This window comes from Schistocerca cancellata, chromosome 9, assembly GCF_023864275.1.
Source record: "Schistocerca cancellata isolate TAMUIC-IGC-003103 chromosome 9, iqSchCanc2.1, whole genome shotgun sequence".
Taxonomy (NCBI): Eukaryota; Metazoa; Arthropoda; class Insecta; order Orthoptera; family Acrididae; genus Schistocerca; species Schistocerca cancellata.
This window is the reverse complement of record NC_064634.1, coordinates 442,105,928-442,124,005: the sequence shown is the minus strand read 5'-3', so window position 1 is coordinate 442,124,005 and position 18,078 is coordinate 442,105,928. Positions and strand designations below refer to the sequence as shown.

General features: G+C 40.3%; 1 protein-coding gene across 1 annotated transcript in view; it reads right to left on the bottom strand.

Annotated features, from left to right (window-relative positions):
• Positions 1–18,078, bottom strand: part of LOC126100529 (WASH complex subunit 2) — a 235,777-nt gene that overhangs the window by 69,457 nt on the left and 148,242 nt on the right. Inside the window, exons 13-14 of the mRNA XM_049911143.1 lie at positions 5,097–6,568; positions 1,798–1,961 (exon numbers count right to left, since the gene is read on the bottom strand). Coding sequence (XP_049767100.1) covers positions 1,798–1,961; positions 5,097–6,568 — 1,636 coding nt within the window. The remainder of the gene's footprint in view (positions 1–1,797; positions 1,962–5,096; positions 6,569–18,078) is intronic.

The following is an 18,078-nucleotide window of genomic DNA, read 5'->3' as shown; positions in this document are numbered from 1 at the left end:
TGTTTCCAAGATGTTAAGGACTGTCTTAGTTTGTTTATTAATAGCACTGTTTCCAGTATTCTTTCACATTTTGGCAATGATCGAGTCATCTCCTCATTCCTTGTTGTTCTTTAGTGAATGTGTGAACTGTCTAATTTCATCTTCTTCGGTAGGTGATAAATGAGGACAGTAGGAGGGGTCGTTTTGGACTTTAAACTGGTTTTGAAGCCACACCGTTCATTTTGTGGAAATAACACTCTCCTTCCAAGTCAAAACAAAAACAAAAAAGAATGATTAACACAGTATTTGTTCACAGAACATCAAATTAATTTCTTTTGGCAAATAAAAATTAGTAACTTTTTAACAAGGGGCAGATAAGTTACCAGACAGAGAGTATGGCTAGATAATAAAAACACAAAATTTTGAGGATAGCAGAAAGCACATCTGCACAGTTCCAAATATGGGTTGTGTATATGTAATATTTGCATGTGATGTTATTAATTTTTGTATTTTTAGTCTTTCACACGGAGTCTAGCTGGTTATCAGTGGTAGGTACACGCTATAAGATGGATGAATACCAGCTGTTGAAATAATAAAATTTCTTGCTTCTAAGAAGTTCTAGAGGCTGCATTCATAGTACTATGTTGTGGGCTGCAACACTGTGTTGTCAAGAAAAAAACATTACACTGTTATACAGATCCAATGATTTGATTCAAATCTGAATAGAAGATTAGAAAATCTGATTCCAAAAATGAAGTCACGCACCTGCATCAGAAACAGAAAAGTGGTCTAGAACTACAGAGAGAAAAGTTTTAGTGGTACCTCGTGCAGCACAGTATAGCGTGCTTTCTATGAATCTTTGTAGGATGCAGGATGAAAAATGGGCAAATAAAATAGCATCTGTGATCCTAAATGTCAGTGTTCTTAAGTTCAAATCTTTAAAATCCAAGCCATGGTGGAACAGTCATTGATCTGAAAAGCAGTAGTAGTAGAACAGACAGACTAGAAGATATGTCATATGCAAAACCAACAAAGCATGCCTAGCACTCCAGAAGTGTCACTATACAATGTTTACTCTGAGCAGCCACAGTGTGGAAAGGGTGATGTCAATGCCACACTATCATGTAGATCAGAAGGGCAAATTCTATTCCCTACTGAATGGGTCTTCAACACCACAATTAAAAGTCATTGCACAATCTGTGGAAAATCTGTTCTGTGGGAAATGACTGAACACACACAAAAAACACAAGCACTTACATGAACTCCCGGGACATGGAAGCATGTAACATAAGGACGCATTCACTGAGCACACAATCCTCCTGTCCCTGTTCTACATTAATATCCATACGCAGATCTGTCACCTTACAAACCTCCATGACAACATTTACACTCACACATTCTTTTACACAGTTTCCCTCTCCCTCTGTTCTATCCCAATACTGATGCCACATTGCTATCGTGTCCCCTTGCCACCTCCCCTTCTCAGCCATAACTCATCCTTGCCTCCATATCTTCCCTCCCTCTTTCCTCCTCTCACCAACTCACAACAGCACAACCCCTGAAACCAGACATGCTATGGCATTGGTGCAATGTAGCCACCCAGAAAATGTAGCTCTCTCTCTCTCTCTCTCTCTCTCTCTCTCTCTGTGTGTGTGTGTGTGTGTGTGTGTGTGTGTGTGTGTGTGTGTGTGTGTCACTTATCTCTGAAGGCAGACATAATCTAAAAGCTTAACCACATTTGCAGTCTTGTTTATATGCCATCCAAGACTTTTCCTTATCATAATACATCAGTAAAATTTATTAGGCACTGTGTATTACCTTTCCAGCACTATGGAGTGGTGCAGTTATGTCAGCTGCAGGCTGGTCAAATCCAATACCTTCCTCAGACTGAAAACCTTTGCGAGGTGGTTTTGCTCCAGGTAACAGAGCGAGTGGATCAATATTAAGGCTTGGACGCTGAATTTTTCCTGGAAGCTTCTCACCTGCAAATAAACATTGGCACATACATTCAAGGAATATTAAAAAGCAGCAGAGAAAAAAAATCAAGTACCATATTCCGGTAACTGAAATCAATTTAAATTATCAGTAACTCAAGGAGATGGTTGATTGGCAAGGTCATCAGTCCCATTGGATAAGAGAAGGATGAGAAAGGAAGTCAGATATGCCCTTTCAAAGGAACCATCCTGGTATTTACCTGAAGCAATTTGGGGAAATCACGGAAAACCTAAATCAGAATGGCCCGTTGCGGGTTTGAGCCATTGTCCTCCCGAATAGGAGTACAGTGTGCTAACCACGCTGCTTGGTAACTCAAAGAGAACTCCAGAATATCTAACTGCTAAACTTACAAAAATATTTATCAAGTAATGACTACATCTCTATTGGATGAAGGTCATCAATTTTTCAGATGATTTAATATTGTTTAAATATTTTTCTACTATATAATGGAAAATTCACAATAGAATATGACAATATTAAGAAAATGGTAGTTGCAGACAGGCACAACAAAAAGACTGTTAGAACACACAGTCTCTGGCTGCTAAAGCCAGACTTGCCTCGGCAGCCAGAGATTGGGGTCGTGTGTGTGTGTGTGTGTGTGTGTGTGTGTGTGTGTGTGTGTAGTATTTGAATACCTATTAGTGGTCATTAATATGGCATTTGTCCACCCTCAACGTTTATGGCAGTTTGAACTCTGCTGGGAACAATGTCAATGAGGTGTCTGAATGTCTAGAAGAATGACAGCCCATTCTTCCTCAGGATCTGAAACAGAGAAGGTAGTGGTGTTTGACACTGGGGTCTGGAGTGGAATTTCTCTCAAAGTTGTCTCCTTGAGCTCAGGTTGGGGCTCTGGGCAGGCCAGCCCATTTCAGGAATATTACAGCCCACAAACCGTTACCTCACACATGCTGCCTCATGAAAGGGTGCATTGTCATGCTGATATAAACAATCTATTTAAAAAGAAAGATGATGAGACTTACCCAACAAAAGCGCTGGCAGGTCGATAGACACACAAATAAACACAAACATACACACAAAACTCTAGCTTTCGCAACCAATGGTTGCCTCGTCAGGAAAGAGGGAAGGAGAAGGAAAGACAAAAGGATTGGGTTTTAAGGGAGAGGGTAAGGAGTCATTCCAATCCCGGGAGCGGAAAGACTTACCTTAGGGGGAAAAAAGGACAGGTTTACACTCGCACACACACACATATCCATCCACACATACACAGACACATGTCTGTGTATGTGTGGATGGATATGTGTGTGTGTGCGAGTGTAAACCTGTCCTTTTTTCCCCCTAAGGTAAGTCTTTCCGCTCCCGGGATTGGAATGACTCCTTACCCTCTCCCTTAAAACCCAATCCTTTTGTCTTTCCTTCTCCTTCCCTCTTTCCTGACGAGGCAACCATTGGTTGCGAAAGCTAGAGTTTTGTGTGTATGTTTGTGTTTATTTGTGTGTCTATCGACCTGCCAGCGCTTTTGTTGGGTAAGTCTCATCATCTTTCTTTTTAAATATATTTTCCCACGTGGAATGTTTCCCTCTATTATATTCATATCATTAATTTGATATAAACAATCGTTATATCCAAACTATTCCTCTACTGTAAGCAGTCAAAATGCTGTAAGATGTGTTCATATTCTTCCACATTTAATGTTTTCTTCAGTGTAATAAGAGGACCACCACCATAACTATGGAAAACACTCCCATGGCACTTGTTAATTCTCCAGGCATCCGTCAAACCCAATCTTTTTCATTACATAGCCACAGGGTAGAGTGTGATTCATTACTTGTTTCCAGTCATGCACCATCCAGTTGCATTGCTCTTTACATCACCTCAAGCATCCCTTACAAGTGAGTACAGAAATATGTTACTTATGAGGAGCTGCCCGGCCACAGTACCCCATTCTTTTAACTCCCTGTATACAGTCAAGCTGGTGTGTCGGTAGCACTTTGGAACTCACAAGTGAACCTTCTAATCATTGCATGCAATTTCTTACAACTACCTTCCCCAATGCACAACAGTCCCTGTCTGTCTGTACATGAGATCTGCCTGGTCTTGGCTTAGATGTGGTTCTTCCTTTGTATTTACACTTCACAATCACATCACCAACAGCTGACTTGGGCAGCTTTAGAAGGGCTGAAATATCCCTTATGGATTTGTTACTCAGGTGACATCCAATAACTAGTCCACATTCAAAGTCACTGAGCTCTCCTGATCAACCCAGTCAGCTGTTACTGCTTTCTACTGATAACACAATATTCTCCACATCCTTTTATACTGGCCTGTCCGCCTCTCATGACATCTAGTGGTCCAATTCTGCATTATATTAGAGGTGGTGAAGGTAAATTCGAGACTGCAAATTCTATGGTCTGGGGCTCAAATCTTAATTTTGTGCTAATTTTTCCAGCAATTACTTGAATCTCTAACAATGATTTTTCTTTATGAAAACTTACTGTTTATCAGTAAACTTGCACCAAGGATCTGAGCCCATGCTTAACTGTGGAACCACTAATGCTGCGTGGATAACGTCAAAAGACGACAAGGATATACTAACCCCAACAGCACATACCTATTAAAGACCTGTGGTGCTCAAACTCAGACCACCTGTATGGATGTCAGATGCTGACTGCAGCCAATAATTTAAGGCACCCAAGTGTCAATCCCAATATAGCACACAGTTTATTTGGGTGTGGACATCAGTACGAATTTATTGTCAGTGACAGTTTGGCGATGCCAACCATAAAAATGTGAAGGGAACATTATTTTTCATTGTACGTAATTGATCTGGAAATTGGCTCTCCTCCTTATGCATTGACAAACACTAGATTATCACAAAAGCGGTTTACAAACAAAGCTCCCCCACCATTACTGGTAAAGAACAATAAATCAAACAATGCTTCATGCACACTAGTATTAACTCTTAATTGTGGCTTGTCAGGGTCCTAATTCCGTAACTGAAAACAAAAGTTACAACAGCAGAAATTATTCCATACAGTTAGAAACAAAAGCCAAGAGTGAGAGCAATAATTCTGCAAGATGTTTAAAGGAATAGCAACATGGCAAGCATTGTCACTTATGTAGGAGTTATTAAGAAGTAGATTCAACATAGTCAATTATCTCACCAGATTTGGGTGATGTAACAGCCTCTTCTGCTGGTTCTCTTTTAGTTTCACTCAGCTGCTTCTCCCTGCTGAATACCAATCCATCTATTTTATCATCAGGTGGAGAGTAACCTTTCAACAACTCTCCAAAAGCTGTTGATGAGAGACGTTCTGTCTTTTGGGAGTCACCAAATGACTCCTCACCTATACCAGGTGAACTCTCTCCAAAGGTGTCTTCTCCTGTTGAGCTGTCTTGTTGCAGAGCAGTAGTTTTTCTGATGTCTAGTGTCTTCGGTGGTTTTGGTTTGGTGACTGGTGCTATTACATCTTTTTTGTCAGACTTCTTTGAATATATCTCATTATCTACATGTTCTTTCCCTATCTCCGTCTGCTTTTTATGATTATGCATTCCATTCACATCTGGTGTTAGCTGACTAACACCTGCAGTTGACTGTACTGAAATTTCTGATGTACTTTCCTCTACATCCTTATCTACAGGACGTGTTGCTGTTGGTGGCTTAACCAATGAAACAACAGGTTTTTTAGTTACTGCTGGTTTCTTAGTGTCATATGTATTTCTGTGTGTGGCTGGTGCAGCTTCTGTATTTTCTGTTTCAGTAGTGTCCTTTACCACTGATTTTTCTTTACTTGGTGTTCCGTCAACTGGAACTGAAAATATACTATCAGTGGATTCATCTGGGAAAACTGATGGTTCTGCTGTCATGACAAAAACTGGGTCTGTTTTCTTATCTGGCAATGATGTTACTTTCTCACCTACCACAGTCTCTGACTTATCTGATCTCAGTTTCTCACCAAATATATCAACTTCCTCATCAATATCACCACCAGAAAATAAGTTCACTTTGCTATTTTGCCTTTGAGTAACATAGGGTTTCACTTCATTTCCAATTTCAGAAAATATGTCATTTTTCGAAGCATTACCAGAAATTACAAAATTATCAGTTACATCCCCAGAGAAAATGGAGGTATTATCCGATTCTTTATCAAACAATGAGGATCCCTTGCTGTGACTGTCACTTTTGGAAACATGATTTATTTCTTTTGCCATACCTTTATTATCTGACTGATCCCCTGGAGAATCACCTTTTCTGGACTCAGTGCTTTGAATATCATCCTCCCAGTCATCAAACAAACCACCGGTAGGCACATTTTCATGTGAAACAGAAGAATTTTGACCATCACTAGCTCGGGTCTTCACACTGAATAAATCAGTGTTTGTATCATCAGGAGGAGGAATCAGTATGCTACTACCATTACCAAAGAGACTAGTCTTTTTAGGTGGTTCTTCTGAGGAATAGTCTATTTTCTTTTCAGATGAAAGGACATCAATGCTTCGGCGAGATCTTGATCCAGTTGAACTGGCAGAAGAGAAAAGCAAATTGTCTTCATCTGAATCATTATCATCATCAAATAAAGACTGTGGTTTCTTCTGCTGGATTAATTTTGACACACTTGGAGGATTGACAGGTGAACTGAAAAAGAAAATGTAAGTATCAAAATGAAATTTAACTTAGCAACAAACAAAAATTATTAAAGTTCTATCCTCTTTCCCACAGCTTTGTTCACATATGAATTCGACACATATACTGCACACATCTCCTCCTCCCCTCTCTTATTGACCCCTTCTCCCGTCTCTCTGTCCACCTCGTCCTCCCACTTCAATCTGTCCACCTTTCCCTCTGCCTTCCCCATTTCCTCCGCCACTTCTCTTTGTACAACACCTTCCCCCCACACTCTCCTCAGCTATACCCATCCTCACGTGTAGCTCCTATAAGGCATGCCACTATTACCTGCACAACGTGTATCCTCCCTCCCCCCCTCTCTCCCCCTCCCCCCAATCATCTCTTCCACCCTCTCTCTGTCCAGCCCCTCCTCCATCCTCTCCTTGTCCGTCATCTCCCCCCCCCCCTCTGTGGTCACCCCATCTTCCCTCCTCTTTCTATCCATCTACTCCTGTTTCTATCCATCTACTCCTCCTCCCATTTTACTCTCTATCCATCTCCTCCTCACTCCCTATCTGCCCTTCTCTTCCTCCTCCCCACCCCTCACTGTCCATCTGCTCCTCCCCCCTCTCCCTTTCGATACCCTTGTGCCCCCCACCAGTCATTGACTCCTTACCACCTTTCTCCCTATCCATCCTCTCCTGCATACCTTTCTCTGTACATTCCCTTTTGCCCCCCCCCCCCCCCCCGTCCCCTCTCACCCTTCCCACCACCCCCTATTCACTCTCCCCCACCCACCACCTCTAGCCTTCCTCAACCTTCCTTTAGCTATGACTATCTGCAAATGTAGTCCCTGCAAAATATGTTGATAAAACAGGTCAATACCACCTCAGATAAAGGCAGGCCCATACTGTTCCCACACAACATGTGTGTCCTGCAGGGCAGCCTATAGAGCGGAGGCTGAATAAATATGTTTTCTTGTATCTCTGTTCCTGTTTGGGCCAGGTAATTATATACCCCATCATTGTGCCAAATTTCACTGAAATTGGTGCAAAGGTTTGTGAAGAGATCCCTCAAAAACAAATTTACAGTCAGAGGGGGAAAAGAGGAGACGGAGATGGAGGAGATACTTTGTTTTGTCCAACTACAATGTCCTTGTGTTGTAGCTTGGATGGGATTATGTGTCATTGGAGTGGGTAAGAGGGGAAGGTAGCAAGGGGACAGGATAGGAATGTGGCACCAGTGTACGGGTGAGGGGAATTGAGTGTGGAGCACCTGAAGTAAAGGAGTGGGGTGTAAAGGGGAGGCAGAAGAGAGACAGGAGAGACAAATGATAGGAAGTGCAAGACTGCAGAGAGGAGGAAATGAGAGCAGATTTAGTGAAACGGGCAGTTAATGCATGGAAACATGGGCTGGCAGAGATTGACATCAGGAGGATTGAGGGATCAAAAGATGTATTTTAAAGACAGTTTCCATCTACATAATTCAAATACACCTGCACTGGGCACGTGGCATAGGTTGTGAAGAAACTTCAAGTGCTTTGCAACCAGGAGGTTAACTGTAATCTTGGATACAGTTTGGAAGTGAACACTTATTCAGACGAACTGTTGGTTGGTGTTACTGCTCACATAAAAGTCTGTGAAAAACAATAAGCATATCTGACACCATCAGAAAGAAGGCCATTTTTGAAAAGAGTTGCACCATATACCAGCTCTTCCGTATCTTTTGCACAGCCTTTATGCCATATGCTCTGTACAAAGAATTATATGTTACAAGAAAGGCCTTCTTTCCATTTTCTGAATGGAGGTTTTTTTTGACATAAAGTTCCTTGCAACAACCATCCAAACAAACCTGCTAAAACTAGACATATGCAATATCAAAATCACCAATATCTACCACAGAATTCTTACAAACTACCTACCACCTCAAAATATCCCTCATTTGCACTGTAAATTTACAACCAGATCTGCAGAAGGACCCTAGCACATTGATTGGTGCTGGCTAGTCACCAACAGAGATTCTACTGTAACTTCACTATTGCCTTATTCACTACTGCCTTATGCACCACACCTGCAGTCAAAGGAAATCCTCTTTCATGGAATAATACCGAGTTCGAGTTTCCATTACATATTATCATCAGCCATTGAAAAATTTATCTTCTTATCTACAGTGGGCTAATCTACATGAGCATAACCAAACAGAAAACAGCATATATTTTATAGGTCAGTGCTATCTTTTCCTTTAACTTCATAATTACTTTCGTCACAATTTTATTTTACTACTTTTGAGAACAATATCTCTTTCACATATAAAATTTTACTCTTAAAACAACTATAGCATTGTTCACATTGCTACTGGTGCCCAAGGAGCAAAATATCTACATATGTTAGTGCTGTCTATGTTATCTCCATTCGACATGAAACAAAAGTGTTATCCTCTAACTATGTTACTGATTTTAAATATAATTCAGACTTTCGCAATAGGGAGGCTTCCAGTGCCCAAAATGAGGTGAGGGAGCAAATCATGACACCTCTCTGCAGTCACTGCATAACTGCTGCAAAATCGTTTCAAAAAACAAAATTTTAGATGGTTTAGTGCATCTAAACATGTCATACTGTGCTGTTTTTATGGACAAAAAACACTGGCTATTTCCAGAATGAATTTTCACTCTGCACCACAGTGAGGGACGATTTGAAATATCTTGTGTGTCATACTGGGACTTGAATCTAGGGCCTCTGTCTTTCATTGGGAAGTCTTCCACTAATTGAGCTATCCAACATGACACACAAACAGCCCTCACAGCTTTACTTCCATCAGTATCTGACCTCTTGCCTTCTAAGCTCCACAGAAGTTTCCTTGCATATCTTTGTGAGACTAACATTCCTGAAAGAAAGAATACAGGTGCTGGCAGGAGTAAAGCTGTGAGAGAGGAATGTGAGTTGTATGTGGACAGCTCATTCAGCAGAGTACTTGTCTGTGAAAGGCTAATGTCCCAAGTTTGAGTCTCAATCTTGCACACAGTTGTAATCAACCAGAAAGTTTCAAATCAGCACACATTCTACAGTGAAATGAAAATTCATTCTAGATACAATCCCCTAGGCTGTCGCAAGCTAGGTCTCTGCAATATTCTTTCTTCCAGAAGAGCTAGTCCCACAAGTTATCTAAGACTCTTCTGATAAATTTTGAAGGTAGGAGATAAGGTACTGGTGGAAATAAAGCTGTGAGGGCAGGTTGGCAATTGTGCTTGTCCGACAAAGGCATAGGTCACAGGTTCATGGTCCGGTCTGGCATGTCATTTTCATGTGCTAGGAAGTTTCAAAAGGAATTTGCTCTCAACTACATCAGGGCCTATAACTTGGAGTGAACTTTTCTGCCTCAGTATTATAACGTATGTTTGCAGATTATTCTCATTTTATTTGTTGACTGTGGTTGGTGTAAGGAAGTACACAAAATTGTAAAGTGTTCACAGGAGTTATGTGCTTAAACCACAAGAATAAATGACTGATATCAATAGTTAGTTCTGTGTGATGACAAGCCTTCCAAGCATTGCTATTATTGCTTGATCTTTTTCTTTTGATTACACCACATATTAATTCATCCTATCAGTGGAATGCTCTGGATTAAATAGGAGGAAGAGGTTGAAAATTTAGTTACTATCACATCTTGATACTGAGGCGGCTGCAAAGCTGGCTGCCTGATGACATAAAAAGCTTGATGCTGACCAATGATGAGTGCACTATCTGGAATGGTCTATCTTTCTACTCTATGTACCTTAACCAGTACTTGACTCTTTGAGAAGAAGTTTAACATGTAGAAGATACTCGGAGAATACTGTAAGAAAGATGAGAAAGTATGCAATAAGTTGGAGTGGTCAACTAAAATAGTGCACTTTCACAGAATAGTGATTTGGTGCAAGCAATATATTCTCTTGTACATCCAGGAAGCTTTTGTCTAACAATCACATACAATCAACACAGTTATACACTGTTACATTTTTTATTTTTCAAAACTCATTCACTCTCATTTCAAAAATTCAGGTACCACCATGTGATGGCATACACAAAAACTGTCACTAAATTGTACCCATTCTGAGCTTTTGGTAAATTAATACCTCTCTACGAGGTATAATTTTGGTTACACCTGTCGATGTTGCAATCCATATACTGCAGATGTTATTATGCACAGTGATAGTGTATTTCATACATGGATGAAGTTGGCACGATGGTAGCAGTGCTAATTCATGATATTTTAGACATGACAACAGCAGGGATAGTTTTGTCGTGAGATCATGTCTGCAGTGCACTTGCTTGTGTGATAGCAACACAGCACATCATCTGGCATTTTAATATCAGTGTGGGTTTGGTATGCCACTCAATGGGCATGTATCAATTTACAATATTGTGAAAAGAAAAGTTGCTACTCTCTGTTAAACGGAGATGCCGAGTCACAGATAGGCACAACAAAAAGATGGTCACAAATATAGCTTTCGGCCAGTAAGGCCTTCGTCAAAATCAGATGACAAACACACACATACACACTCATGCAAATGTGACTCATACACACATGACTGCAGTCTCAGGCAACCGAGGCTATTTATTTATTTATTAATTCCATGTGATCTGATGGTACACAGTGTGTTGCAGATGTCGGAAAATATCATTTAACATTGTTAACATGTATTAACGTAAGCCTATAGTATCCTAATGTATTATATTGCTCAATGTTTTCAATTTAACACAAACAGCAAGATTACAGTTTTAAGTATTTATTTACCGAGTAAAAACAGTGACACAACAAATATGACTTCACGGCTTTGCTAAATTTTATGTTGTCTTCGATGGACTTAATACTAGTGGGAAGATTGTTGAACAGTTGGAGGCCCATGTGGAAAACTCCCTTTTTACACATTTGAGTGTTTGTACGTATAACATGCAGGTTTGCATTTTTCCTGGTGTTGTGTTCATGTATTTCATTATTTTTTACGACTCTAGGGTCAGCTGGCACTATGTGTTTTCTGAAGAATTTTAGAGTCTCAAGAATGTAGAGGCAAGGCAGTGTAAGGATTTCCAACTTTCTGAAGATGGGTTTGCAGGAGTCTCTGGGTTTGCTCCCAGTAATAATCCTCATTGCTCTCTTCTGGATTCTGAATGTGCTCAGAGCAGTTTGAGCATTTCCCCAGAATATTACACCATATTTTAGGTGGGCTTGTATATAAGCGTAGTATGCACTGGTTAATGTTTTCAGGCTAGCACATGTTTTCAGTACACTCAATGCATAACAGCCAGTACAAATCCTGGCATTTACCTTTCCTGTATGTGTATTCCATTTCAGGTTATCTTGAACCCACAGACCTAGGAATTTGAAAACAGTGTCGGTATCTATTGACTGGTTATTTATAGTGACAGATGGCTGAGAGGAATCTGCATTTTGTGTTGTGTGGAAGTTCATGGAAGCTGTCTTGATAGTTAATCTGTTGATTTTTGCCCAGTTGCTGAGTTGATCAGTAGCCAAGTTCACAGCTTTTTGCACAGCCTCTGTATTCTCCCCTTTGAGGAGTACAGTTGTGTCAAAAGCAAATATTGTTTTGTGTGCATCAACATTCAGGCTCAAGTCATTAATATACAGGAGGAAAAGTAGGGGTCCCAATACTGAGCCCTGTGGAACACCTTGCTTTACAGTTTTATTACTTGATAGTATTTCGGTTATTGAGTTGCTTTGTCTATTAGTATATTTCATGCTGATTCTCTGCATCCGATTGGTTAGGAATGTAGCAATCCAGTTGTTTGCAATTCCTCTGATACCGTAGTGTTCTAATTTTTCCAGTAATATTTTGTGGTCAACAGTGTCAAAAGCCTTTGACAGATCCAGAAATATGCCTGTTATGGGTTGTTTTCTATCTAACAGTTATAAAAGTGTATTTATGCAATCATATACTGCAGTTTCAGTAGATTTGTTGCTTCTGAACCCATGTTGAGCTAAACTTAGTAAATCTTTTTCTTTCAATGAAGTCCATTATTTTTTTGGACATTATTTTTTCAAAAACTTTAGAAAAGCAGGATGAGATTGAGATAGGCCTGTAGTTATTCATATCTTTATTATCACCTTTTTTGAAGACAGGAATTACTTTAGAAAGTTTCAGAGCTTCAGGGAAGATACCTGCCTGGAAAGAACAGTCACAGAGGTGAGTTAATGGTTCAGCAATTGTGTGTTCACAATTTTTGATTACAGCTGCTGGGATACCATCAATTCCAGCTGAATATGAATTTTTTAACTCTCTGAGGGCTTTTGCAACATCATTTTCAGTGACTTTGGTAATGAAAATTGACTCTGCACATGTGTGATATTTTTGGTTTGCTGGTTGGTAATTTGTGTTAGGATTATTTTGGACCAGTTTTTCAGCTATGCTTGTAAAGAAATTATTGAATGAGTTCACCACAACTTCGGGATTAGATATAGATTCATTGTGGAGTTTGATTTCTATGTTCATATGTGAAGCTTTCATTTCCCCCCCTTCCCTTTTTATGATATTCCACATTGCTTTTACTTTATTGCTGGATTTGTCGATGCACTCATCATTCTGCATCCTTTTTGCTTGTCTTATCACTCTTCTTAGGATACATGTGTAGTTCTTATAGTATTCTGTTAGTTGGGGGGAGTCACTACTTTGTTTACATAACATGTGGAGTATTCTTTTATGTTTGCAAGAGATTTTTATAGCTGGTGTTCTCCAACTCTTGTTTCTATTATTATTTATTCTTACTGGTTTTTGTGGAAAGGCCTCTTCAAAGTGGTGGCTCATTTTGTCAAGAAATATGTTGAATTTCATGTTGACATCATTGGCTGTGTGCATCTCTGTCCACTTTTCTTTACTAAGGAGGGCATTTAGCTTGTTCAAGTTCTCTTGGGTGAAAAACCTTCGTAAAGTTTTAGGTGGGACTGGGTTTGAGGTATCTTTGCTAACATCGACCTTTAGAATGACAGCTTGGTGGTCACTGAATCCTGCATTGTATACTTCTAGAGTTGGGTTAAGTTTATTTCTACTTGCAAAAATTTGATCTAGAGCTGTCTTGGATGTGGGTGTTATTCTAGTGGGCTCGTTTACAAGGCCATGCAGATTATAAGTTTTTGCAATGTTAATCAATGTTTCCCTGTTTCTGTTATGGGTGAGAAAGTCTATATTAAAGTCACCACATATAATCACCTCCTGTTTCCACTGACTTATTTTGGATAGAAACAAGTCCATTTGTAACAGAAAATCATTAATACTACTGGAGGGGGGGACGGTAGATTGTAGCTACAATCAGATTCAGATCTGTAAGCTTTATGGCTGCACATTCAAAGATCTTATCTGTTCCTATTTCCTTTAGGGTAGGAAGTGGGCTATATTCAATGTGTTGTTTGATGAAGATGGCAACCCCACCATGTCCATCATTTGATCTGGAGTAGTGTTCACACAGTTTGAAGTTGGGTAGTGAGATTAGCTTAACCACTGTGAGTAGCAGCACCTATGCATGATGGGAGTGGTGACTGGGTGGGAGTAATAAGGAGGCTGGGGTGGGGGAAGAAGGGATAGTAGGGTGGGGTGGCGGACAGTGACATGCTGTCGGGGAGCATGCAGGAACGAGATGGAAAGAGAGTAGGGCAGCTATGTGCAGTCGAGAGGTTAGACAGAGGGCAGCTGAGAGGTGGGAAGGGGGGCGATAGCAGAAAAGGACATAAGTAAAAATACTGGGTGTGGTGGAGGAATGAGGGCTGTGTAGTGCTGGAATGCGAACAGAGAATGGGCTGCATGGGACAGGACAACGACTAACAAACGTTGAGGCCAGGAGGGTTACAGGAACGTAGAATACATCGCAGGGAAATTCCCCCCCCCCCCCTCCCCCCCCTGCACAATTTAGAAAAGCTGGTGTTGGTGGGAAGGATACATATGACATAGGCTGTGAAGCAGTCATTTAAATGAATGATGTCACGTTTGGCAGCGTGCTCAGTATAACACCCCAACTCCCCCCTTTAAGTCAATTAAGACAGAATATCATAATATGAAGTAGGGAAGAATTATCTTGGCAAATATGACATCTTTGCCAATAAGCTAACACCAAGAAATTTTGATAACAACATTATACATCACTGAGAGTCTTTGTAATGAAAAAGAGGAGGAAGAACCCTCAGATTTAATTAATGGACAAATATCCAAGTGATAATTGCAATCAATATCTTGAAAGCTAAGTACAAGGTGATGTTAGTCAAGAGATAACTTTTATGTGGAAGAGAGTAGTAAGCGCAAAGAAGAAATTCAATTCGCCTACAATACTCTTTCACAGAAGAAGTCACTTGCTGGCTCTCGTCCTATAAAGACGTGCGAGAACAATTCTTGTCTTAGTTATTGAGAGTACGGAACACGATGAGATTTGTTTTGCGTTCAGAAGTGTTTCTTGCATGATGTGATTCACGAACTTCGGAAATGATTTTCTAAGCAGAGACAGGAACTGATAGATGCGTTTAACTGTGCATAACGGGTTAATTGAACTTTATTGACGAAACTAGTGAATATTGGACTTGACTTTCAAATAGTTGGAACTAAAAGAAGAGTGGATAGTATGTCAAAGGACAACACTCAATTAGTCTCAAGTAGGACACAATTACACAACTTCACGAAGATAATACAATTACACTGAAGAGTCAAGTTGTCGTAATTGTCAAGAAACTTAATTTTTAATAGAACTGACTTTACCAACCAACTGCATGTGTGTGTGGTGCGAAAGGTATAAAGTATTTAGTGGCCAAGGAACAATAAACTGTTCGCTCCAAGTGAAATATCAAGCTTGGACTACATTATTAAGTGATTTAATCAATGATAGTTAACCAACGACTGTTCAGCAGAGACAATTTAATCTGAATATCAAAATACCTACTTCATTGATTGAAAAGAGAACTTTTGAACATTTTTTTTATTTTTATTTTTTTATTAACATTACGGTGTAGGTTCACTCAGACATGATCAAAGAGTATCTGTGGATCTCGCTTCATACAGGTTCAACAACTCCATAGCAACACACCAACAACGTATGATAAGACTGATAATTACAATGTTTCCTTGCAATTGGTGGTGTGTACGATGCAGATGAGATAAGATTTAACAACTACTGCATATCCGGGCAATGAATCATTCAATCTTAAATCAGAAGAAGCATCCACCATACGAGTTCGCATTTCTGTCTCCTGGATGGCGGAATACCCCTGTGGGAGGGTTGGGAAGGACAGTGGGCAGGACATTTCTCATTTCAGGGCATGAAGAGAGGTAGCCAAAACCATGGCGGAGAATTTATTCAGTTACTCCAGTCCTGAGTGGTACCGAGTTACAAGAGGAATGCTCCTCTGTGTCCAGACAGTGGGACTTTGAGAGGTGATGGGAGACTGGAAAGATAAGGCATGGGAGATTTGATTTTGTACAAGGCTTCAGTGAGACCCTCGGTATGTTTCCAGGGGGACTGCTCGTCACTGCAGATGCAACGATCACAGGTGGTTAGCCTATATGGAAGGGACTTCTTGGTGTGGAACAGGTGGCAGCTGTCGATGTTGAGGTATTGCTGGTAGTTATTCGGTTTGATATTGACGGAGGTACTGATCTAGCCATCTTTGAGCTGGAGGTCAACATCTCAGAAGGTGGCTTGTTGGGTTGAGAAGGACCAGGTGAAGCAAATGCGGGAGAAGTTGTTGAGGTTCTGGAGGAATGTGGGTAGGGTGTCCTCACTCTCAATCCAAATTGCAAAGATGTCATCAATGAATCTGAACCAGGTGAGGGGTTTACGATTCTGGGTGTTTTGGAAACATTCCTTTAGATGGCCACATTCCTTTAGGTTTGGCATAGGATGGTGCCATGTGGGTGCCCATAGCTGTATCCTGGATTTGTTTGTAGGTAATGCCTTCAAAGGAAGAAGTAATTGTGGGTGAGGATATAGTTGGTCATGGTGACTAGGAAGAAGGTTGTTGGTTTGGAATCTGTCGGGCATTGGGAAAGGTAGTGTTCAATAGTGGTAAGGCCATGGGCATCAGGGATATTAGTGTAATGGGAGGTGGTATCAGTAGTGACAAGCAGGGAACCATGTGGTAAAGGGACAGGAACTTTGGAGAGTCGGTGGGGGAAATGGTTGATATCTTTTATAGAGGAGGATAGGCTCCGGGTAATTGGTTGAAGGTGTCGGTCTGCGAGATCAGAGAATCTCTCAGTGGGGACACAGTAGCTGGCCACAATGGGGTGTCCTGGGTAGTTGGATTTAGGGACTTTAGGAAGTGTGTAGAATGTAGGAGTGAGCAGGGAGATGGACTCGGGGGGAAACGTTCGGGGATGGGCCTAAGGATTTGAGTAGTAACTGAAGATCCTGCAGGATTTCTGGAATGGGGTCACTGTGGCAACGTTTGTAGGTGGGTGTATCTGATAGCTGGTGAGGTCCTATTGTCAGATAATCCTTGCATTTCAAAACAACAGTGGTGGAGCCTTTATCCGTAGGCACATAAATGGGACATATCATGTACGCACTGATGCTGTTAGGTGCAGAAACTTTCTACAATCTCTTTTTCGAGTTTCTGTGTATGAAAGTCTGGTTGCCTCGCCTTATATGGGAGTCTGTTAGTGACAAGCTTAAGCCTTGACATTTGCAAGTTTGTACTGGATTTGTGGGATGTTCAGCCACTATTAGATTTTTTTTATTTCATTTGGAGTGGTTATGCTCTTTTATACATAGTAAACTATTATGTAGGCCCAATTCTGCAAGTGGTTTTCTGTGCGGCCTTGAAATTTATGAGATGAATTTTTGCTTACATGCCATGCACAAGAGAACCACTGAACTAACCCATTTTAGTTGACTCATATGGATATTCTGTGCATACTGTGTTATCCACTTTATGTTATTACAAGTTCTTTTGGTTTTCTGTGGGTTTGATTATTTGTATAGTCATCATATATAGTTATAATTTTCCCAATGCAACGAAAGATTGAATTGTTTTCATGAAACATAGTTGTGCTCTCATTTCTTTAGAAAATAAAATTTATACAACTGTAAACAGATCTTATCAACCATGAATAATGCAAACAACAGTTGCAGACATCATATCAACAGAAACATTTGTTAAGTTACACTGTTAAGAGAGACCCTAATATTTCAAGGCCAAATTTTGAGGAAAGTGTTCAGCTTTTTATTTGGGGCACAGCTTTTTTTCCTGAACAAATGTCAGATACCATCAATACTTTGTGTTTCTCCTGCATAGGTCCACAACAACTATAATTTTCCTGAGAAAAGTAATTTTCTTGCACAGGCTTTTTATGGGATATAAACACATTATTTCATTATCAGTAAATATCTTTCACCTGACACTAAAATTCTTAGCAAAACTATGAGACAATATTTAGTAGAATTGTCATTTCTTAATTGGGCACGTTGCTTTCAAATATCAGGGGCTTCTTTCATAAAGCACAGAGTGAAAAGTGTGGGTGTGTGGGTGTGGGTGTGTGTGTGTGTGTGTGTGTGTGTGTGTGTGTGTGT